General features: G+C 34.8%; 1 protein-coding gene across 1 annotated transcript; it reads left to right on the forward strand.

Annotated features, from left to right (window-relative positions):
• The first annotated feature begins 10422 nt into the window (after positions 1 to 10422).
• LOC130623170 (uncharacterized) lies at positions 10423 to 13229 on the forward strand. Its single transcript, XM_057438656.1, has 3 exons — positions 10423 to 10446; positions 11754 to 12058; positions 12419 to 13229. Exons 1-3 carry the CDS (start codon positions 10423 to 10425, stop codon positions 13227 to 13229), a joined length of 1140 nt encoding a protein of 379 aa, XP_057294639.1.
• Positions 13230 to 26510: the final 13281 nt, after the last annotated feature.

The following is a 26510-nucleotide window of genomic DNA, read 5'->3' on the forward strand; positions in this document are numbered from 1 at the left end:
CATTAATATTCTTGGTTTTTAAGTATATGTTAGATAATAAATTAGTTAGTGTATTTCCTGTCAAATATTCGATATTTTCTCATACAGAGGTTTGGTGACAAGATTTATGCGCATTAATATCATAATTACGGAGCCGAAAGTAACTTCGGCGTTATTGAGTCCCATTTTGTTTTACATTTCGACAAAAAATGCTCACGGCAATATGTTTTCTGTGGGGTTTTATAGTTGTGGCTGTTAGCTTTTTTATGCTGTGACGTCATTTCTAAAAATAGGACAAGCAAGAAAATTCAAGAAGGCCAGTAAATGTTTTTTAAATGCTTTTATATATACGATTGTGCTGTGTGAATATCAGAAGTTCTCCTAAATTTCCCAAAATAAATTAACTCAGCGCCCCGACTAAGTTCTTGACTTTGCGATTATATCTTAAAGCCAATGCATCACGGAATTCGTCCTTTGATAAATCAAATCCTTGGTCTTTCAGGGGGAGGACAGTAAGCCAACTTGATGCGCCTTTTTCGCAATTCTGAGAAAGAACTCTTGACAATTTATTATCAAGTTCACTGATTACATTCTCACGTTCTTGTCTCTGTAAGGCTGTGACTAATTCCGTTCTGTCATGGCGAACTTGTCTTACAGTTTCTTTTGAAGGGATGTCGTTACCTTGAGATACAATCACTTCAACAAGGGGTGCAGATATGGCCAATGATGAACTACAATCAATTTTCGCTTTTTGAGTCAACACAGGTATGCCCATTCCGTCATCTCGAATTGGTAATTTGAACAGTTTACGATCAGTTTCAGATATGGTCTCTCCAAACAAAGCAGGCAGGAATTCGTCCTCGATGACTTTATCAAGTGGTGTGAGGAAATCCTCCATATTTGGAATAGTTCTCATAAAATAATTGAATTTATGCATTTCGCCATGAGTATAAGCAGCAAATGCGGCTTGTGGTTCGCTAATTGCGATCTCAGCTAATTTTCTCATTTCATTGCACCACTGATCCACTTTTTCCGTTGCATACTGCTTTTTATAATCTGCACTACCAATTACAGCTCCTAAGTGACGTTTTCCATCTATTGTGTATTTAATAGAGGAGCCACTAAATTCTTTTTTAGCAAGTTCGAGTACCCTATCGTCCTTCGCTATTAACCACGATTTCGATTCATTAGCATTGTATCCGTATTTGCGTCCTTCAGATATCACTAAGTTCCACCATCGGAGTAAACCGTTCACAGTGCCAGCACCTGTAGCATCGTCCGCCAACCAGACCTGCTTTACGGAAGCGATAGATCTCAATCGATCCTGTATAATAACGGTACTGATCGCGTAAGAGGACATAGCAAGATTGTCTCCCTGAGTTGTGCCTTCTTGTGATAATAACTCAGTTTCATTTCGTACAATAAGTCTCGATGCCTTTCTGTAGGTATTGATTAGTATCGTGGCAAAGTGTGGACAAGTATATTGTACATTATGAAGTGCAACATTACGATTTAGTGTGTTGAACGCATTACTCGCATCTACCAGTATGACAGCCTCGCATTGTTCAGTCTCGAAAATAGTTCTCATCGCATGAATAGCAGCTTCGGCGCCACTTTCGACACCTGTGGCGACTTGAAGTGGACCTGCGGCTATTTGTATGTCTTTTTTGAGAGTCCAGCCGATGGCTTTGCCCATTATACGGCGCAACGTCTCACCAACTCCAATGGGTCTGACACCAGGGTTTTTGTTCAACGGGATTAAATTACATGCGACAAGAGAATCGATTGTATTAGGGTCTACAATTGTGGTAGCTAATTTTCGAGTCAGAGTTGCGATTTGTTCTCGAAGCTCTTTTCCTTCCTGTTTGAACTTGTTGTTAACCAGCATATTTTTAAATTGGTCGGCATCCATCTTTGAAGGTCCTGCTGCACCTCGTGTTTGCTTTGCAGCTATTCTTATGAGGTCTTCGTTGATGTTGTCGAAGTATGAATCTTGCAGCTGATTTAATGGTCCTTGTAATAAACTATTTGGTAGTATAGTAGCTGGAGACGGATGTTTTGCTCGAAGTTCTCTTATTGTCTCGTCATCAGCAGGTAACACGCCAGAGTCATTATTTTCAAATAGAAATTTTATGGCTGCGCTGACCTTTCCCTCCATCATAAGCAGGTAACACGCCAGAGTCATTATTTTCAGATAGAAATTTTATGGCTGCGCTGACCTTTCCCTCCATCATAAGGTTTGCAAAAATTCGGGAAACGTCTGCTTCGGTTCTCATTTTACTACTTCCAAGTCTTTTCTGAATGGTTCGTCCCTCTTTTAACAGTAGTGTAATATTTCCTCCTCTCCAGAGTTGTAAACGTTCGTCTAATTTTGCAGCGTGTTCTTTCGCTTTACTTTGTCTGGAGGGTTTTTGAAGAAGCAGACTAGGCAAGACCATGAACGTTTTAATGGAAACGGGTTTTAACTTCGTGTCTCTGTTAAATTGGTCTAGCCAATAGGACGATTCGCGTATGAAAACCTTCCCAGCTTTTCCAGACGGGAGCATGAAAAGATTTTTACGCCATTTAATGATCTCGTTGTATGCGTTATTTAGCTGAGTTTCATAAACGTCTGCTGGTATACCGTTTATATTAACATCCCGTGCTAGGTTTTCCGGTGTATATAAGGGTAAATATGGTTGAATAACGTCTTCGTGTCTGATGTGTAAAACGTCGGCTTCTAGCAGAGCAGTGGTGGTTTCTATTTCCTCATCATCATTTGTGTTATAAGAGTCGTTAAGCAATCCATTAACACGTCTTATGTACATTAACTCTTTCCTTTTACATGAGCCACGGTGTATGTTCAGTCCTCGGAGACTTTCAAATTGCCTTTTGCATAAATCACACGTTTGAACCATGCTCTCATAAGAAATATGTTTACATGAAATGATTCAAGAAAGTTTTAAATCATAAGTATTTTGACGCGAGATCTTCGTTGTTAGCCCATTTCACTTCGTTAATATTTGCGGAAAATAACTTCTGTGTACCATTAATAAGGAATATAGCCTTCTTCTCTCGATGTTCTCCGTTGAAAATCACAATTTAACCAGTTTCTCTTAACCACTTGAAAACACGTCCTCCTCTTAATTAATGCTTAAACTCCATAAAAGATGCTATATTTTCTTTAATAGAAAATCTCTTACAACTCAAAGATTGCGTATACTCAATATATCTAAGATAAGTATCATATTAGTCCAGGAGTATAGAAAATATTGAGGTGCAAATATTTCAAATTCAATATCTCAAAAAAAGTCTTAAATTTATCTCAGGTCAATATACAGTGAATCATGTTAGCAGAATTATGTGCCAATACAAGTATTTAAACAATTGGTCATAACGCCATATCATTTTTTGATAAATCTGATATTAAATTGGTTCCAATGACAACAACATTAAAAAGTCAAGATATAGAAATAATCAATATATATAATCAATAACTATAGCTAATCAATCGAGAAAGGCAAAAACATTTATTAAAAAATGCCTTTTTTTGGTTTCTTGTGCCTACCAGGTCTATCAACACAAAACTGTTTACCATAAAGTGATAGATCTATTACAAAAAATAAAGCATTTTTGGGCTCTATAAATGAAAGTTATAAATGTATGCAACTCCCCCCTCCACGACTCAAAGATTACCTATTATAAATACTCAATATAGCTAATATCATATACTGTTGTAGGTGCAAGATAATTATGTTATTTCTAGCCCTGTCCAGGATTTCAACCTGGATCTCTCATTTGCATGAGTGTCATAGCTATTAGACCAGCAGGGCATAAATATATATATGTACAAAACTTTACAGGTGAATATTATATACACTTAGGAATTTACACCACACATCCTAATTAATTAACCTTTTGAGAAATGCTGGTTAAGCCACAAGTAACTGTGTTACCTGGCGTAAAACGCTTGTTGGAACAGTTAATACAAATTGTAAACTGTACCACACATTCAGGTGGAGCGTCTTAGTACAGGTGTGCATTATATCGTAAATCCAGTGAAACACACAACATTTAAGCTGTTTCTGGTGTAATTATATTTTTCAGATTCAGAAAATATATTTCCTTCAACTTTAGCTGGAATAAAAACACAATTTACATATTTTGCCATGTCATAGCGAAAACAGTCAGAAAACCTTTTTTATTTTTGACAAAATGTTTCAGGTGAAACTTAACATATATATGTACTTTAATCTGTGGTGCGTTATTAGTATAGGTAAACAAACCCTTTCAAAAAAATTTAGCACAACTTCTGTTAAATAGAAACACAGGTAATAGCTTGTCGTTAACACTAGGCTGAGTGATTAGTACAGATATACTGTTGCGCACATATACGTTTCGACATAATACCATTTTCCGAAAAACTATCCTAACTCCGGTTCAACTAAACAGACAGAACAATCATTCAGCAAATTTATTTTGCGGAAAAGTTTTTGTAACCTGTAAAAATAAAAACACATTTTAAAACCTGTTTTTACACTCCTAAAGCAAAAAGAATCCTGCAATATTTTATGGGAAAGGTTCTTGTGCATGATCAAAATTTAATCGTGAAATCGGATAGGCGTAATACATTTTTTAAAAAAACTTTACTGCAACTTCGGTTTAAATAAAAACAGTGGAAATAGCTGTTGTAACCCTGCATGACAATAGGATAAAAAATTCTTATTTCCAACTGAAGAGAAACTTCAAAATAATAGCACTTAATTAGGCTACTGGACTTAAGCTTGATATCCCGCATTGGTGTAAAAGATCAGGGCATAAATTAGAAAATGCTAAAAAAGGTTAAACGGAAAAAGAATGGTGTCCGACATCAGTGTACAGTTCGGGTCAAGTTACAAAAACGGAAAATATTTCTTTATCGGGAAATTATTTTCTGGCTCAAAAATTATGAGATTTCCCGAACAGGAAATTTTTTCCTTTTTTCTGAAATTTGTTCTGCTTGAACCCAAACAATGAATGATTATTCAGTAGGTGTTGATGATTGCACGAGAACCACTTGTCAGAATTTACATAAATGCCTCGGTGATGTAGACATTAAAAAAGTTTCCTGACATATATATAGCTATATATATATTGAAATAATTTCCATTTCTGTAACTTGAGCCGCACTGGTGTATGCTCAGCGGCAGGGTTAAAAAAGTTACGGGAACGTAACGTACTATTTGCAGAATATGTAACTAGCTAGCTGTTTTTTTGCTGACTTTATGGTTCTTGGTTTTTGGTATGAAATTGCCAGAGACAACAAATTTTGTGCACAATTGTAGCTAGAACGAGCTATGTGATGGGACATTTCCCAGAGGATATAGCTAGAAAATCTGTCTGAAATGAATTTTTCTATGCTAGAGCTAGCTAGCTATTTCACTGATTTTATGCCAGCAAAAATAGCTAATTTTATGCTAGCAATATTGGTAGTTTTATCCCAGCTAAGTAGTAATTTTATGCTAGCTTTGTAGCTAGTTTTTTTTTGGTAGCTTTCTATAGCTAGCTATGTTTGCTCCATTTTCTAACCAGCTAAAAGTCTTAAAAAGCTAGCTAGCTATATATGCTATTCAAGTTCTGTTATCATTCCAGCTAAGTCGGTAGTTTTATGTTAACTAGCCTTATGTGTGACTGAGAATAAGAAAGGGTTCATTACATGTAAAAAAGAGTGATATACTAGCTGGCTAAGCATACCTTTTCTTCGTTTTCTTGAACAGGCCCTTTCGTTGCGATATAGCTTAGATTAACGAAATTTCAACACCTGACATGTGCGTAATAACCTCATAATTTGCTGCATGGCTATAATATTTGAATAAAATCAAACGAGTTTGATTTTAATAATATTGTTGGTGATCTGGTTTCGAATGCCTTTTGTTTGTGTGACAATAGATCTATTTTTTTTTTCTTTTTTTTTTTAAAGTAGTAAATACATTTATTTGTTAAGTTAGATTACAAAAAATAAACTTTAAAAAAAAAAATTGTCTAGAGTATAAATAATGCAATAATCTAACCTAACAGGAGAGCTAGTCAAATAGATAAATCTAATCAAGAACTAGCCTGTCAACAAAAAAAATAAGATAGACATATATATTATACGTGGTAGAAATAAATTAGAAGACAAAGACAAAACAAACAAAAAAACACAAGAAAAACAAACAAAAAATCAATAAATGAAATAAGATAAACAAAAATTAAACAAAATTAAATAAAAAAATATAGCTATATATATACAAAAAATGAATAACTAATTAAACTTAAATTTAAATTTAAGTGTAGCAAATAAATTATTAGTTTATATATATCCCTTATAAGTATTTACTTAACAATTGATTTGTAATTATTTTTTTGCACAGGTTTTTGGATAGTGATGACAGCTTTTTATCACTGTGTTGGTTATTAATTGTATTCCAGCAACGGATTGATTGATATTTTATACTATAAATTCCATACCGAGTGGTACTAACATTTGGAAGTATTAGGTTATTGTTTGATGCATTTCTAGTATTATGGGTATGAGTATTTGCAACCAGAGTGAAAATGCCTTGCAGAGGTTTAGGCAAATTTTTATGATAATGATCATACGCAAATAAAAAGTCTTTCAGCTTAATTGTGTCAGGAAAAGTAAGTATTTTGGATTTATTAAATAATAGAGAAGTAGGGCTGTTTGCAGGTTTGAAGTTCATAATTTTAATTGCTTTATTTTGAAGGGAGATAATTCTATTCAGGTAGGTGCTTTTGTTATATCCCCATATTTGACATCCATAAGTTAGATGTGATGAGAAGATAGCATGATATATATTAGTTAAAATATTATAGGAAACATAGTGTCTTATTTTAGATAATATCCCAATGGATCTGGATAGTTTTACTTTAAGATTATCTATGTGTATATGCCATTTTAAATGTTTGTCCAGAGTGATCCCTAAATATTTAATAGATTCAGAAGGTAAAATTTTATGGCCGTTGATTTTTATTTTGATATCATAGTCAATAGATTTGTTTGGATGGGTAAAAAGGATGATTTCTGTTTTACTAGCATTTAGGGATATTTTGTTGGCCCAGAGCCAGTTGCAAAGGAATCTTAGATCAAGGTTTAATTGCTTCCTTATTGATTTTAAATTATCACTAATTGTCAGTAAGTTAGTATCATCTGCAAAATGGTGGACTGTTGAGTATTTAATTGCATTGTTTAGATCATTATTATAAATTAGAAATAGTAAAGCTCCAAGTACAGACCCTTGGGGTACTCCTATTGTTATATTTTGGACATTTGAATTAAAACCATTTATTGAAGCATATTGTTTTCTGTTACTAAGGTATGATCTGAACCAGGAGTTAGATAGTCCTCTAATTCCATAATTTTCAAGTTTTTTTAAAAGGATTGTATGATCAACAGTGTCAAATGCCTTTTGTAGGTCAATGAATGTGCCACATGCAAAGTTGTTGAAATCTAAAGTTTCTCTTATTTTCTCTGTAATACTGAAGAGTGCATTATTAGTGGAATGATTTTGTCGAAAACCAAATTGTAGATCATAAATACAATTGTGATAGTCTAAAAAATTGTATAATCTGGAGTGCATGAGTTTTTCAAAAATTTTATTAATATTAGAGAGGAGTGATATTGGGCCGTAATTGTTACATTCTAGACTGGATCCTTTATTTTTATATATAGGTATAATTTTTGAATTTTTAAGTTATCTGTATAGATACCAGTCGAAAATGATAGATTTATTATCTCGCATAGGGGTGTTGATACTTTGAATTTAATAAGTTTAAAAATATTGCTGGGTATACTAAAAGGTCCGTTTGTTTTATTTTCATTTAAAGAAGATATCAGTGGTATTATTTCATTTTCAGTAGTAGGATTGATAAAAAAAGAATTGTGATTTGCGTCATTAAGGTAATTATGGAATGGTTTATTAGAATGTGAAATTTTATTTTGAAGTTTTACTCCTACTGTGGAAAAATAGTTATTAAAGCAGTTAGCAATATCAACAGGATTATTGTTAATTTTATTGTTAATTTTTAGGCTAGTAGGAACAGTGGATTTCATTTTGGATATGCTAATAATGGTTTTGATTCCGTCCCAAGTTTTTCTAATATTATTCGAGTTTTCAATAAAATATTTTTGATAATGTTGTTTTTTACTTTTTCTGATCAAATCAACAATTAAATTTCTGTATTGTTTATAATTATTGTGTAAAATATTTTTATAATTATCATTCTTTCTGTAATTTATGAATTTTTTCAGTAATTTATCTCTTATAGTGATAGATTTACATATTCCATTTGTAATCCATGGTTTAGATTGTTGCTTGTATTGTTTTTTTGACATCTTCTTTAAAGGTATATGCTTATCTAATAATTGGTTTATTGCATGATTAAATTTATCAAATGAATAATTAGGATTATTTTTACTCAGAGAAATTTCATTTTCCCAATTAATTTTAGTTAGGTCAAGTAGAAATGCTTCTTCGTTGAATTTTGAATAGTTTCTTTTATAAATATTTTGTTTTTTAGAATTGGATTTTATGTTCAAATTTGGAACCAATAAAAATTGAAGTAAATGATCAGATATGGATAAAGTTAGGTTTCCTGAGACACAATTGGAAAATTCAAGACAGTTCGAAAATATGTTATCAATTAGCGTTTTAGATCTTGGTGTTATTCTTGTTGGTAGTGTAATATGTGGTATAGAGAGATTTGAAAACATATTATTAATGAAATCTGAACTTTGGTCGTCTTTACTGATGTTGAGTAAATTTATATTAAAATCACCGGATATAAAAACACTTTTGTCTTCATTCATAGTTTTGTTAATTATTGGTTGAAAATAGTTAGAGTTAAAATCATCAATTGACATTCCTGAATGTTTGTACACACAGCCTACAATTGTATTTTTTTTACGAGGACTAATTATTTCAATAAATATAGATTCTAATTCTTTAGATTTGTATATATTCAGATCATCTCGAATCTTACAATTAAAGTGATTGAAGTGATTATTATCTGCTAGCGTTGTTGTGGCAACGATGTTATGAAATTAAATGAAATTATAACGATATTTTAACAAATTATAAGTACATTGTAGAAAAATTATAACTGTATTATAGAATATATTTAATGATATTATACAAGTAGTGTATCCTGGCCTTAACTAACCTGCAATGTTAAAATACAACTCAATAAATAAAAATAAAATTCATGAATAATTAATTAGTTCTGCTAAATATAGCTTTAGTCTACGTGCTTGAAAAATTGTACAGAAAGAAATGACGTAACATCAAAGATGGCCCATTATAAGACGATCTTCATTATGCTACACTGCACGAGCTTAACTTTCGATAGCATATAAACTTTAAAATAAAGTATTGTTCATTGGATAATAAAACAATCTGTTGCACTGTTAGGATTCTTATTGGTTTAAAACTCATTTTAGCCTCGTTCTCAGAAAAAATCTTTAGCCTGGATAAGTTTCGGGCGTCCAGCCTAGCTGCACTGTCTCTATCTATCTCCCTATCTCTTCAGGCGATTTTAAAGATTCCGCGTTCGCTGGCGGAAATCAACAAACACTCCTTTGCTATGCTCCTTAATAAACATGTTGTCTCGGTTACTAAAAACTGTACTTAAAGAATGACCATATAAAATTTTGAGTAACTAAGATTTTCATGTCGAAAATGGAAATTTGATGTATAGGAACGAAATCTTATATAGAATGCTATATACTCTCCACCGTCCTTCCTTTTCCCTATCATTTGTTGGCTTATTTAATGAGGAAATGGGCTCCGCTACGCTCCGTGCACTGGCGCGCACTTTGCTTTGCTCCGCAACTGGTTTAGAAAGTGTTTCGGAGAGTCCAGGAGTATAGAAAAATTGAGCTGCAAATATTTCAAATTCAATAGCTCAAACAAAGGTCTTAAATTTATATCGGGTCAATATATATACAGTGAATGTTAGCAGAATTATGTGCCAATACAAGTATTTAAACAATCAATCATAACGCCAAAAAAACTAAAATTTTTTGATAAAACTGAGATTAAAAGTTAACTTGGTTCCAAAGACAACAACATTAAAAAGTTAAGATATAGAAATAATCAGAGATGTTCATGAAAAAGGCAATATTTTTACCTGGTTGTTGTAGGTGCAAGATAATTATGCTTTTCCTAGCCCTGTCCAGGATTTGAACCTGGATCATTCATTTGCATGAGTGTCATAGCCATTAGACCAACACGGCATGAATATAAATATATATATATATGAAACACTTTACATGTGCATCTTATGTATGCTCACATAGCCTTTTTACTAACTAGGCAGGGGGACCTGGCGTTGATTATATCTGGTTTAGTCACAAGTAACTATAACACCTGGCGTTAAACGTAATGTAGAGCGATTTATACGTTTTGTATACTGTGCCACACATTCATGAGGAGCACTTTAGTACATGCAGTATATGATAAATTATTAATTAGGAAAAAAAATCATTTTCAAAAGAAGTAAACTACGCCTCACAACATTGATAAAAATACTCAGGAAAACACATGACACAAGTGAACGCTAAGCTTAGTTTTCATTTTGCGTTAATTTTTTCGCGCTAATGTTTGACCTCAGAGTTAATCATATTGGGTATTTAGCGCAAGGAAGTTCTTATTTTGCATTAAAATTGTATCTTACACTCCCTCCATTTCTTATTTTTTTACCACCTTCCGTTTAGTAAGAACATTATCAATATTTTTAAACCCTTTTCGTGTATTAATAATAACTATTTAACTTATATACAACCAACCAATATATATACAATATATATACAATATTTTTATTTTATTTTTTTATTTTTAACACAGTAGATAGATAGATAGATGTGCATATTTTACATGGCTAGCCTCACAAATATCGAGGGATATACCCTGTCTATTATTTCCAGGAGGGGCCATGGCTTAGATGGAGAGTCCTAGAGTATTTAATGCTCATTTTGAGCTACGCAGACCCAATTAGTAGGGCCCACGCTCTACTAGATAACTCCCGGCAACATCCAACGGCCCACACAGTGTGCCATCTCCCCAATTTCCCTCACATGGCTTGGGTTAACCCGGGGCTATGGTAACATTCACTCGCCCATGTTGAATCGCCGTCAAGAGGAATCGAACCCCGGTCTCCCGCACAGAGTACGAAAGCTATAACCACTAATCTACGGCGCCACATAAATAAATAGTATAAATCCAAATCTTTCCAGTCAGGTCAAAACTCCAATGTAAAATAATATTAACACACAGGAATGCTGGAAATGATGAACGACTGCATTTGTAATTGAGTGATAAAATTATATTTATTTAAATTTTCGTGTGTCTACAACAGACTTCATCAGAAAATGACAATGATAAAAGAATCTGCTAAAAAAAGTTGTTATGAAAGTAGATATAATTACTGTAATTAAAAGATATAATTGCTGTAATAAAAAGCTAATAAAAGATGTTAAAAACAACAGCGATGGAGATAAAAGAACTGCGATGGAGATAAAAGAAAGCTAAAAGGTACGATGGAGTGTAAAAGGTAAAAGGAGAGCAGGTTTAAAATTTAAGTCACCAATCGCCAATTAAATGTTTCTGTATACGTTTCGTACGTCGCCAATCGTGGAATCCATTCAAGCCTTGATGAATCGCGCACACCGTACCAATCCAAAACTTCTCCTTTTCGAGCAGGATTTCTTCGATCTTTTCGTTCGAAAGTTGATCAGTATTGTCCACATAATCGATTAGAATGAAGCGAAGAAATTTCGTTGGATTTTCGGCATCGTTGCAACATTCGATGAAGTGCTTGACAATTTGACAAGATTTAACTTGGTTCTTGATGTGGCTTTTGTAATTGGCCAAACGATGTTTCCAGCTGTTTGTGGAGCCAATGCCTTGTTTTTTGCATTTAAGACAATAGCACATGTATACGACGTGTTTGGTAGTACAAGTGAGCTGTTTACGGATTTTGAAATGCTTCTTTGTAGCGTTGCAGGTAAAAGAGTCGACGTGATCAACAAAGTTGCTGCAAGAATCGCATTTCTTCTCACATGGTACGTATCCAGGATTTTCGTCGTCTTTTGTGGATCTCGTAGTATAAGGAACAGCTCGAACCATTAGTTGTTGCAGGTTTTTCAACGTTTTGTTGGCAACCATGATCGATCCACGTGGAAAAACTTCAGCAAGCGTCGGTGAGTCGTATATCAAGTCAACGTGTTTCTTGACGATACTTTTGATATTCGGACTGCATGGATTGTATTCCGTAGCGAATATGGTCATTTTCGATTTGCTCTTGGTAGTTTTCTTGCGAGCTTCGGATCTTGTTTTTTGTTCAATCGCATTGAAGTTTTTTTGATGGCTTTCGGATCGTGATTACGAGCAGCAAGGTAAGCTTTGTATTCTTTCGCTTTTAGGTTGAATTCGTCATCTGAAGAGCAAATCCGACGCAATCGTGTAGCAACGCCAAGCGATATGCCATCTTTTAAGCGTTTTGGATGGCACGAGTTGCCGTGGAGATACATAAGACTACTTGTTGGTTTGCAGTATACCGATGTAGAAAGTTTTTTCTCCTTTATTTCGATCCGCAAATCAAGAAAACATATGGATTTCCCGCCGACTTCCATTGTGAACTCGATTCCAGGTGCTAAGGTGTTGATGAAATCGAGAAATGTTCGTAAACGATTCGGATCGCCACACCAAAGGGACAAACAATCGTCGCAGTATCGACCAAAGTATTTGATCTCTGGAAATTCGTTATCCATTGTTGCAAGAACAGCATCATCAACGCATTTGATGGCGATGTCAGCGTATGAACAAGAGTTGGCAGCTCCCATGGCAGTTCCATTCGTTTGCATGAGATGCTTTCCATCGAATGTAGAGTTGTTGTGCGTGAGGCAAATCTTCAGTGCTTCAACAAGGCAAGCAGTTGAAGGTGATTGTTCTGCTCTGGTTTCAAGACAGCTACGTACAGCATTTATTCCTAAAGTGTTGTCGATGCTAGGGAACATGTTTACGATATCAAATGAGACAAGTATGGTGTTGTCGGTAATCGTTTTCGAATTCAAGTTGTCAATTATTTGCAAGAGATGTTGGGTATCCTTGATCCTTGTAGCAATCGATTCGGCCATTGGAGCACAATGTTTCTCAACAAAGATTGCAAGATTCTCAATGGCGGTGTTGCATCCTGTAGTGAGGAGACGAACAGGTGTACCAGCCTTGATATAATATGTTTAGCAGCTTGATTTTTTCTGTTTGTTCGTTCTAAATTATTTCTTCTTTATTGTTGTTCTATAAAAAGCATGAGATAACCAAAGTAGGCAGGTGGTATTATTTAAAATATATGTTTTTTTGTGCTGCTGATACTTAAGGTGAACTGATTTAAACTTACTAACTGATTTTTTAAAGAGGTTGACTCCTCTTCTCTCCTTCTAATTTCCTCATTCTATAAAAAAATCGAAACTGCCTTATTGGACATTCCTACTAAATACCGAAAGGGTAACTAAATAATGGAAAAACGCTATGAAAGTTGCTGTCCCATATAAATAGCGAGTACACACAAAAAGACATGAAAAGTAAACCATCAGTACACTATTTGTTGTGTTTGCAAATAAAAATGTAAGTACTAAGTAAAAACTCACCAATTGATTTTTTAACGAGGTTGACTCCTCTGTAAACCTTACAAGGGTGCTTCTTACAAAACCCTACATCAAAATGAGAAAACGAATGTATATATTTGCAACAAAGTAGTAGGTATTATTTTTAGAAGTAGTATTTTTATTTCAGATTAAGCCCACTTACCAGTTCATTTTTTAAAGAGGTTATGTCCTCTTGGGTTTTCTTTGTGTTGCCTGTTCGGCGAATTATTTTTTTGTTCTAAATAAAAAAAAAATGCAAATTAATTAACAAAGGAAGACTTTGAAATTATGACGTTCGTGAGAGTATTTAAACTGAAATGTGATAGTGAAAGAAACTAGATACATACATAAATGCTTGCCATATTGATGTAAAATAGAACTAAACGTAGAGCAGATTAAAATAAATAGTACTACTTCTATGAAAACAGCCTGTATGAAAATCGAACATAAAAGGCGGGAGTTTTCGATCCTATTTTTCATTGGATAGAATAAATGCAGACGTAAATGAAAACAATCTGTATCGAAATTGAACATAAAAGGCGGGAGTTTTCGATCCTATTTCTCATTGGATAGAATAAATGCAGACGTAAATGAAAACAGCCTGTATCGAAATTGAACATAAAAGGCGGGAGTTTTCGATCCTATTTCTCATTGGATAGAATAAATGCAGACGTAAATGAAAACAGCCTGTATCGAAAATGAACATAAAAGGCGGGAGTTTTCGATCCTATTTCTTATTGGATAGGGTAAATGCAGACATGTATGAAAACAGCCTTTATGAAAATCGAACATAAAAGGCGGGAATTTTCGATCCTATTTAAAAAATACGAACGACAATACGCACCTGCATGTCAACAAGCCCCTTCAAATGGGGGAAAACAGTATCGAGTTTGGTAAACAAGCAAATTCTAGTACAAGAAAATACTTTCGTTCCTAATTCTTGATTTGGCATAGAAAACGCGACCGTTTATATAAACATGCCCATTTTTTCACGCCAAAAATTTTTCTTTTTTCAAGCAAATTTAAGACCCCTCCTGAAATTCGTTGTTATCAAAACAGCAACCTTAAAGAAAGCAAAAAAATCTTAGTTTTTGCTCATTCGCGAAAGTTTTTTCGCGCTAAAATGATCTTTTTATTCGATTCGCAAAAGTATTTTGTTCCAAAACAGCAAAACGCGAAAGTTTATTCCGTAATAATTTGATACGCAAAAGTTTCTGCCCTTAAAGTAGTAAGTAATATGGAAATGGACAAACTTTTCATGTCTAAATAATATGTAGGTGCGTCACAAAAAAGCACTTCCTGTTGAAATAAAGCGGGAATTTAATTACGATTTTACGATCCATGACGTCCGAACCTCGTTGGATAATTCTAAGAGTGGCCAGCTAAACGCCTAATAAACCGTAAAAATTTGGACGAACACAAGAAGATTTCTATGCACATTACTCTTTTGTGCTTATTTGAAGGGGGGGGGGGGGGTTCGAATAAGCAGGGGGGGATGGGTATTCCGGGAAAAACTTCTTAAAGTGGGGGGGGGGTCATAATATAATGACCTTAAGGGGTATTACGAAATTTTCTTTAAATTGGGGGGGGGGGGGGGGGTCATATCAATTTGTATTTTTTCATATATCTTAGGCAAGAAAATATTTAATTGGGTATTTAGCTCTGAATGTTAAAACAGTTAAAAAATCGTTAGACCCCTAATTTAAGGCGTGTTAAGATCAATCCCCTTGTTAATTCGTGGTGTAGGTTTACATTCGGGTTATGATAAATTATGTGAAGCACACACAACAGTAAGATGTCTCAGGTGTGATATATTTTTTAAATAATTAACTTTTTTGCAAAAATACATTTTATATGTTGTGCCCATCTTAGCGAATTTTTTCAAAATGTTTCCGCAAAACTTAAAAAAAGTGAATTTCAATCCAGGGTGAGTGCTTAGCACACCCATATAGGTTTAACACTATTTCAAACAAAAAATTAGCTCAACATCTGTTAAATAGAAACACGGGTAACAGCTTGTTATTAACATTGGGCTGAGTGATTTGTACAGTTATACTGTTTCGCACATACGTTTCGGCATAATACCCATTCCTAAAAAACTATCCTAACTTCAGTTCAAAAAAACAGACAGTTAACAAACTGTTGTTATCCTACGCAGCTAAAACAATTTTATATACTTTGTGGAAAATTTTGTAACATTAACAAATAAAAATACAGTTTATAACCTGTTTTTACCTTCTCTAAGCAAAAAGAAACCTGCAATATTTATTGGAAAAAGTTTCTGTTAAAGATTAAAAATTAATCGTGACATCTGATAGACGTAACATAGTTTCAAAAAAACCTTTATTGCAACTGCAGTTTAAAAAAACACAGCGGAAACAGCCAGTTGTTACCCTGTCCAGCTAAAAATCAAACAGTATATTTATTTTGCAAACAAGTTTTTATGGCAGTAGGATAAAAAGCTCTTATTCCAAACTGAACAAAAACGTCGCTAGAGCCGCATTGGTGTAAATATCAGGTCAAATTACAGAAACAGAAATTAGGGACATTATTTGTCCATCTTGGGAAATTAAATAAGAAATAATGAATATAATTAAAGATTTTTAATACACGTTGATGATTGCATGAGAACCGCTTATCAGAATTTAAAACGCCTCAGCAATAAGAAATGATGTTGAAAAAATTTCCCCAGCTATATGTTATGTTTATTGAAATAATTTTAGTTTCAGTAACTTGAGCCGCACTGGTGTATGCTCAGCAGCAGGGTTAAAAAAGTTTATTTCCCAACGTGCGTACAATATATATAGCTACAACCGCTACAAAAGATATGGCTCTCCATCCCCCATGAATGTTAGAAACTGCTCTTTGTGGTTAAGCAACATAACCAATTACACATGACATACCTTTATAAACATTAATCATGTGTAATAACGGAACATACTATATTTGCAAAATATCTGGCTAGCTATGTTCTTTTCCTGATTTTGCTAAACTTTTTGGTTCTTAGTTTGTGGTATAAAATTGCTAGAGGCAACACATTTTGTGGATCATTGTAGCTAGCTAGCTAGAACAAGCTATATATGTGATGGGACATTCCTACAAACTAGAATCACAGTCCCAATATTTACTAGAAGAAACGGAGGTAAAAATGTAAACAAATCAAGCTGACACCTTACCTCCATTTCTTTGCACGCAGAAAAACACAGCACTATGATTGAGTGTATTATCTCACTCACTGTGTAGTATATGTAAAGCTAGCTAGTTATAGCTAGGAAATCTGTCTAAAAGAATTTTTCTATGCTAGGTAGCTAGCTAGCTATTTTGCTGATTTTATGCCAGCAAAAATAGCTAATTTTATGCTAGCTATATTGGGAGTTTTATCCCAGATAAGTAGTTAATTTTATGCTAGCTTTGTAGCTAGTTTTTCTTTGTTGCTTTATATAGCTAGCTAGCTATGTTTGCCTTATTCTATAACCAGCTGTAAAAGTCTTAAAAAGCTAGCCTATAGCTAGCTATATGCTATCTAAGTTCTGTTATTATACCAGCTCAGTCGGTAGTTTTATGCTAACTAGCTTTACATGTGACTGAGAATAAGAAAGAGTTCGTTACATATACAAATACGTGAATGCCGTACTTCTACCAAAAAAAAGTAAAAATACGGTCACGAATTTGTAGCCACTTCGTATAACATATTGTTTTTAGGCAATGAGAAAGAAAATATCACAACACAAAGTTTATGGTGGGTGTGTTGAAGTACGTAGGCTGCATGCTGAAACAAACTTAAAACGGTTTAGTGAAATATTCGAAATTATTACATACCCGTAAGCAAAAACAGCCATTGAATAAATAATCGTATTCCACCCGTATTATTCAATGCTTGTGACGTAACAATAGTTTTGACAAAACATTCGTAAACGCATGTTTTGATTTTATCCTTTCCGCCTCATTAATTTTTATCGTAATTAACTGTGATTGGTTGTTTCTTAGTGGTCCGTTTTCTGATTGGTCGATTTCCAAACACGTGAAATGGCGGGAACTTTTTTGTCGAGAAAATTCTTTTTACAAAAACATCAAAACAAAGAAATCTCTTTTGGGTATATAATAAAACATATATACAATAGGTAAACATAGGTTATTGGATTTATTATATTTATTATATTATATTCAACTCCGCTGCGCGTCGTTGAATATAAATCACCTCGGGTTAATAAATCTCAATAACCTATGTTTACTTATTGTATATCTACTTAGTATTGAAACCTCAAATATCGCAATTATGCAAACTACTGTAATACTGTCGTAAATGTGGATGTGAAAACAATTAAAGATTTTCCGCCAGATTGCTCAAATAAGCTTTCAGAAAAATTACATTGTAAAGATCGTTATATCATCACCAAAAACTCATTAATGTCATTTTGTTTTAAACACCTAATGCTGATATTATGTCCAGTATAATATAATCTTGCAAATGCTTCTTGCCCTCTTCGACCAGACCGTCCAAATTGCTGCATATATACATATACATTCAATGGTCTTCAATGGTACTTGGTGGACTTATATGGTAGATTTGTTTGATAATGGTGTATAAACTCCTATGCCAAGAGCAGAGGTTGCTATAATAACCCAAACGTCAGATCTTCTTTTGCAACTTCAAGAAGAATTTGGTTTTACATGGTCTTTATTTGTGGTGTGTGAAGTTGCACAATTGAACAATTGCCAGATGTTGTTATGTTTTTAATGTATATACTTGTTTGTTTAATATGTTATTTTTTATTGCCTACTTTGTTGATAATGTTGATAGCTAGCTAGATCAATTTCCATGCTGGACTCATCATTTAAACAATGCTTAAAAAGCCTAGCTACACCCTGGCGGTAGCTAGCTATATGTCTATGTAATGTAAGTAGCAGCAGTATTTTAATTGTTTTTCTTTAGGTGAAGTTCTGTAGAGTCCTGTAAAGTAGTCACCCCTGAAATTCAGCTGTGCAAAAAGAATGTGTAAGTTTGGATTTGGGAAAGAGAGAGCACTCGCATTTTTCCAAACGTCCAATTGACGTTCGGTTAAACTTCAGAAAATGTACACAAAAAAATTTAATAAAATATAAACTGCAACACAGTTACGCACTTACTCACTGAGTCCACTTGGAAATTCTCATTCTTTGTGTGTAGCTAGAAGTTCGTATTTTTGTTTGCAGCTTTTATATGATAACCAAGTTTTTCTGCACAAATTCTACAGTTGCTCCTGGCGTTCTTCACGAAGTCACCCACCCACCATGACAAACGTCCGTTTAGCTTTGCAGCAACAAAGGTTTATGAGCTCGTTCACGGAAAGTAATGTAGCTAGCATGCTCAAAAAAAAAGAGGCGGAGAGGTAGTCTAAAAGCGTATCAAAGTGTACAAGGGGAAGGGGGTCTTCGAAGGGCTTACATATCTATATACGCTTTAAAAAATTATTGTAGTTTTTTAGGTATCTTTTCTGCAAAAAGTGCTTGGTTATTTCAACTTTAACACCTTAGGCCTGCCACAGTTACCAATTGTCCTTTTTTCAAGTAACGTGTTATAATTAATAATCTGATCAAGTTGATTTTTCGGGGAGGGGTGATCTGTACACTCGGGAAAGGGGTAAGTCGAAAGCAAAGCATGCAAAGAGATAGAAAAGTGCGGATCCTAGGACAATCACGTTAAATCAGCGAGCACGTCCGTTAAATTAACGATATTTCCTGAAGCATTTCGCTAAATCGCTAAATCGCAAAAAAAATCCCCGCCAAATTCCAACCTCAAAATCCCAACTAAGTCTCTATATCCCCAGGCGTTCCCCTATATCCCCTGAGCCCTATGTCCCCTCATACCGTGCTATACTATTCCTCTATGTGTCTATAATGGCCTCTAGCGTATGTGGTAATACCATCTTCTAAAATTATGCGCTTATCATCATCTGCATTGAGTGCGAGTTTGTTTGTTTTTATGGTGTGAATATCATGCTTAATCGATTGGAAGGTCATCTGTTCCCTGTAAACATTTTCGCCATCGAACAAGCATCTCTTATAATCATCAAACCCTATGGTCTTCTTCACCACACACTTCTTGACTCCCTTGCACTTCTTGTCTTTTTTTCCGTCTACCTGTTTATATTCATAATTCTTCGCTCTTAGAGCGACAAACTCCGTCATTACCTTGCCACCTAACTCATCCTTCTTCAGACCAATGATCTTTTTATTCAAACCTATAGGTAGAGGTCTGCCATCTCTCTTATTGTACCCTGAAGTGTCAAATCGCAATGCTACATCATCAGCGATATCTTTGTAGCAGTCGTTGGTTTTGATGTGGTAGACGAATGAATCTGTATCCATGTAGCAGAGCTTTAGTTTGTCACCATATTTCGGTCTCATATAATCATAGTGAAACTCACAGATAACACCCTTGAAGTTGGGCTTCATCACCAGCTTCTCATATTGTTTTCGACTGGTAGCCAAACGTATGTCTTTGTGCTTACGTTGATTCTCCATAGTTTTCCCGAAAACAGAATTATTCATCAGCTTGAAGAAGTCCTTTTCGAAGTCATTAGTTGATTTTGTACGTAAATTGGTGTTGAAATCGATGTAGGGCTTCAACCATGCGCTCTGCTTAAATCTCAGTACTCTATGAACCTTCTCAAGAACAAGACCATGCTTCAACTTTTGATCAAGCGCACGGATATGAATCACATAGTTCTTCTTGTCTGAAAGGCACGATATCAGCTTTTCAACGCCATTAATCTCCTTCCTCTCTGGTAGAAAGGGGAAATCGTTATGAGAATCATGAATTTCTTTTGGATAGCTTACATCAACTTCGAGGAAGTAACCCTTTTCACCGTTTTTATTTGCCAACTTTGAAATTATTCTAGGTGAAAATTTACTCTCATCGACCCACCTAAATCCTCCTGTCGGTAGCTTCTGGACCATTGCCCATCCATATAGATTGTTTGCATCGAGATATTGTAGATAGCTAGCCTCTTCAGAAGTCTTATATTTTTCGCCCATATATTTGTTATTAGCTTTGACGTGTCTATGAACAGCCTGACAGAGACCGCCCCTAATACCTTGCTCCACAAACAGGAACATATCCATATCATGCAACAAATCTAGCTCAACCTCTGTCTTTTTCAAACAGGCCTGCCAGGTTAATCCTGGAGCTGTGTAAAAATGTGCAGGATCCAGTTTATAGTTTGTTATGCATGTTTCCCTAAAAGTCTCAAAAACATCAGCAAGCAATAGAACGTCTGTCTTGAGGTAGAGATCATGATACACACCCATATTTTTGATTTTCATATGTTTCCACACCTTCTGTGCATGCGCATAATCAGCATCACTGATACCGCTCATGTTCAGCCTGCTATAAAAAGCATCTTTCGGTGGGAGCTTAGTTTCATTAAATTTATCAAAAGAATCAATGTACTCATAAGGATAAACTCCTTTTCTTCTCAATAGTTTGAATTGCTCATCACTCTTGATGAATTTTCGAAGATTTTTACACTGATTATCAGATAGATTGTTTACCAACTTATCCAGGCTACTAGCCGTGAAACGAACCGAATCGATGAATCTCAGCTGTATCTTTTTGACTTTAGTCTCTCCATTTTTGTCAATGTATTCGCTAACCTTAACATCTGTCGAGAAAGAGATATATTTCTCTTTATTTTCAGCGCTGACGCCCATATTTTCTTTTCCATGCTGCTTCGCAAGCTCTTTGATAAATAGATGTATAGACATCGTAGCCACTCAGATTATGGAAGACAACTGGAATATAATTAGGCACTTTGTATCGGATATTACATTCTCGATGAGCAGCTCCGCAAAACTTACCGGTAAAATGACAGTGATCTCTAACCTTGATGCCATCCCCGTCATCAAATTCTTTCATGCAAATGTGGCATTCAGTGACATTTTCATGGCTATCACGTTCTTTTTTTGTCAGAGGAGTCACTGCTTTCTCGGGAAACATGTTATACAACCTTTTCGCCTCAGAAACTATATGATTCACAAAGCGTAAAACACAGTCTTCACCACGGTAAAGCGTCAGAGGGTCTGGAACTTTACCGTGAGCAAATTTACTATAACAACAGAAACCTGTGGGAACATGTTTACCAACTTTCTCAGTGGATGATCCGCATTTTGTCTCTTCTTCAGACAACTCTTTTGTGAAAGCTTCGAAATCGGCATACATGATAAATGGGGCTTTGAGCTGATACTGACCCTTATTAAAATTAACGGTGCTACCCTCTTTAGGTAGTTGAATCTTAACAGCATCGTTATTCTTGCAATACTTAAAGTGCTCATCCCTTTTCTGTTCGCTTAGAAAACCAGAGAGACAATTCAAGCAATAATACTCCCTATTTTTGTGGTTTGAGTTGGCCTTACTCAGGACACCGCTCAAGTTCTTCACAGCGATATAATGTCTCTTATCCCCCTCACACAGTAAAAACAAAACAACCGTTTCTTTGCGATCAAGATGCTTCGACTTACGGCACATGTAGACACCTTCTACCCCGTCTTTTGTTAAAACGTGCACAACGATATCAGGATTTCTTCTCTCAAACAAATCTATTTTATTTAGCGCCATTGGGAAAGTTAGACCACCCCAATTATACTTATCATGCCTCTTAAGTATTGAGATACGTTCAGGATGACTTTTGATCTGCTTATGGTTAAGTGCAGCGATAACAGCCCATCTGAAACATTCATCATCTTCTTCATTTTTAGGATTAATCACAGAGAATTTTCCACTGAAATTCTTAGGTAGTGGCAAGTAAGAGCTGCCTCTCGTTAATTTTAGCTTGTGAAAGTCTACATCAATATTTAAAATTTTATCGATAACAAAGCCGGATTGAGGTAACGCAGGGTTTTTAATCTGCTCGATTATCTTTTTAAACATATTATTAACAACATTAGATATATCGTTTTCATTGTGAATTGTTTCCATATAGCTATTGAACGCCTTATCAACATAGATTGTCACTTCAGGATTGGATAAATCCTCCTTTCTCCATTTGATCCACACAGTTGCTTGAATTTTTATTGATTTTTTGTTTTTAAGTTCCCTCTTAATCAGATCAATTAAGGTGGGTCGAACCTTTTTGAGAAACAAATCAACATCCTTTTTTCCATCTGAGTTTATCTTGAACCTTTTGTACGCTGTTTCAATAGGAGTAAATTCTTTTTCCTTTTTTTCTTTTTCCTCCTCTTTCTCTCCTCTATCCTTTTTATACAAATCTAGAACCTTATCTCTCAGGGTTCTGAAAGCTTTACTCGTTTTCTCCTTAATAGCCTTAGGTACATGATTTATTAACCATTCTCTCCATTCATTCAACTTACTTTTTACCTGAGGTCTAGTTTTAGCCATTTCTTGCTGCTCAAACAAATCCATGTCTTGTTGGCTAGGAATAATTGTAACAGGTTTGACATTCCTCATCGGTCTAGGCGCTGGCACAGGTCTAGTGGGTCTCGGTGCTGGCACAGGTCTAGTGGGTGATAATAATTCGATCAACTCAGCCTTTCTGAGTCTTGAGTAGCCATGTAGGCCGCGTTCTCTAGCGAGAGCTCTTAATTCAACAACGGTATTTCGCGTTAATTCAACAACAGTATTTTAAGAAGCCATAGTGGTGATATGTTTGTGATATATTATTACGATTATAACTCTTTAAGATCTTTTTCACTTTTTCCACCATCGGCATTTTGTTACTCGCATTAAGTAACAAACAAGCGAGGTCAATTTCATTTCATCTTTTTGGAAGCCCTCTTGTCATTATAACGTTTTTGAGAGCTGAGATATCTCTCTCTGTTGTTTTGAATCCAGGTTGAGATGTATTTAATCCAAGCTTGTTGAGTATCAGGATCAACAATATAAGATGGATCCTTATCATTCTTTTCAAGCACATCAATCAATTTAGCTTTAGTCATTAGGGAAATATATTTTATTTTTCGTGACGCACATAATTTTCGTAGCGCCTTAACTTTCAGTGATTTATAGTCTGATACGAGAGTATCGCGGTGTAATTCGGGTTTATTAGCCATCTTTATTCCTTATATATAATCAATAAAATACGTTTAAGGCACTTTTGTCGTGCTACATCATAACAAAAATGAGCTAAATAAAGGTGTGCATAAATAAAAAAAATGTCAAACTCTAAACTTCAAGAGATTTACTATCAACCTCAAAATTTATGGAAAGGAAAAAAAGGCTGTTCAGAATTTAAGAGGATTCGGCTTCAAGCCAAAGGAAATCAAGCAATGGCTATCAAAACAAGCATTTTGGCAAGTACATTTACCCGCTCCAAAACATGTTGAAAGACCACATTATGAAGTTACTACTCCTAATGATTTACACCAGTTTGATCTACTCTACATGCCTGGTGACATACTGTATGGTAATAAATATAAGTACATTTTGTCTGGAATCGATGTTGCTTCCAGATACAAAGTAGCCCGACCTTTGAAGACTAAGAAAGCCAAAGAGGTTCCTGCTATGATTGAAGACATTTACAAGGCTGGACCATTAACTTATCCGAAAACTTTCCAATGTGATAATGGTTCAGAATTCAAAGCAGATGTATCAAAATTGTTGGATAAGCATAAGGTTGAAAAAAAAAGAGCGACTACAAAATATAAGCATACCCACACAGCTTTTGTTGAGGCGTTGAACAAGATACTTGCTGAAAATTTATTCAAAATACAAGATGCTCAAGAACTGAATGATTCTGAAAAGTTGGGTTAAGCATTTATATAAACTGATTGATAGGTTAAACGATACAAAGACGCAGATGATTGGTATGAAACCAAAATATGCTATTAAAATGAAAGAGGTGCCTATTGCTAAACGAGAGAATTATCCACCTGAAATAAAATTACCTCAAGATGGTTTGTATAGATATTTATTACAACCAGGTGAAGAACATGATGATGAGCGGAGACGAGCAACCGATAGAATATGGTCAAAAACACATATAGATTGCGTAAGGTAATAGCGCAACCAGGTAACCGTGTAATGTACTATGTTCAAGATGGACCTAGACGAGCTTTTGTAAAAGAAGAATTGATGTTAATACCTGAAGATATAGAATTACCTCCTAATTATGTGCAAGGTTGGTGAAAAAGGGGCGATGCATAAAAAGTATCTTTACTTGTTTCTAGTAAAGATGATTGTGCTGAGGATCGCGCAGGGTTTAGTGTTGAGGATCGCGCCACATAATGTCATAATTAAAAAATTGTCTTTCATGATTCTTTTGAGAATGCGTGAGACCTTTTGATCTAACAAAGGCTTCTCTAGAGTCCCAACTATAATCTTTTAATTCAATCCAAAGTTTTGAGGGCAACCACGTCTTATATATATTTCCTTTTATGTCTTGGACCTCTGCATACATAGCTGTTCCAGGACCAGCTTTAGACGCAGGTGTGTCTATTTCACTCACAGATTTAACAAGGTAAATCACGTTTTCAGGTAGCTCTCTCCACTTTATGATTGGAACAAATCGTTCCATGTTTTGTTCAAATGTTTCAGCTGTTGGAAATTCCATTGTTTGTTTCTGTTATATATACGCGATTATATCTCTTTATACCACTTTCAAATATTAATTTTTCAAATAACACATGAAATAAATGAATGGTACACAAGCACACATTACGAACTTTGTTCTGGATTTAATGTCTTTTTTAGATTTTGAATTTCCGCCATTAAACTTTTCTCAAACTGACTGCGTGTTTCACTCTCCATCTTTCTATCTGTTGTGGTCACCTTTTCTAAAGCTTCGTAGTATATACCACCTAAAGCTTGAAATTTTTTGTGGGTAATCTTTCCATCATTCCATGCTTTTGAGATGGTGGTTTCAAACACAGCAATAGCAGACGTTACAACATCATATAATTTCATGGCTTTGTCGAGTTTCTTTTGGTATTTTTTAATCAACGCTCTGATAATGCTAGCGGAAATAGAGCCGGCTAAGGCTACGCCACCTAATTCAACAGAAATGGGATTTCCAATAAGAGTAGCGCCTGTTGCTATTGAACCAATACCAGAGCTAATGGTTAAAGCGCTTGAGCTGACATTAAAAAGCATTAATCGGTGTAGTGCTTTGTTGTATTTCTCATATTTGGTGTTGAATTTGTTTTTTAATTTTATCAACTTTTCAAGTTGAGAATTCACAATACTTGTGTTAAACTTGTCTTGCTCACTCGAATACTCGGGAGCAGTGGGTAACTTTGGATAAATCTTAAAACTCATTTTTATTTTAGAGGTAAATTATCTTATAAAAAACTACCCTCTAAGTAAATAAATAAAATGGCAGACATTGACATTGATCCTTTTAGTGAACATGGAAACCCTGATGAAGGTACCGATGAAACGCTTCCTCTCATACCCACTGGAGACCATACAGGTGTACAAATACATACATCAGGTGAAAAGGAAACATCATTCGGAGGTCTCGGTCAGAATACTAGAGTTTTGCAGGAAATAGTTGAAGCGCTGTATGATAGATTATCTGAAAGATTCCAACCAAAACCTGAGGTGTTATATACCGACCTGTTTGAAATTAGAGATGGTGAACTATACTACAAAGACGATAACAGGCCATTGACAAACAATGGAAGACTAAGGGCTACTGATACTATATCAGATATATTAGGCAAGAAAAAGCTGCGTGACAAGCAGCTAAGCTAAACAAAATACAAGAAGAACTACCCTCATTATCTAAAATAACAACAGCAAGTGATTTAGAATTAGAAGCTATATCTGGAGATGTGGTAAACAGTACGGAAGATTTAATTTCATTGGTCAAACAACAATATGTAGATCATAAAGCAACTCAGACTGGTGATTTATTTGAATATTCTATGCGTGAAT

This window comes from Hydractinia symbiolongicarpus, chromosome 13 (assembly GCF_029227915.1).
Source record: "Hydractinia symbiolongicarpus strain clone_291-10 chromosome 13, HSymV2.1, whole genome shotgun sequence".
NCBI classification, from domain to species: domain Eukaryota; kingdom Metazoa; phylum Cnidaria; class Hydrozoa; order Anthoathecata; family Hydractiniidae; genus Hydractinia; species Hydractinia symbiolongicarpus.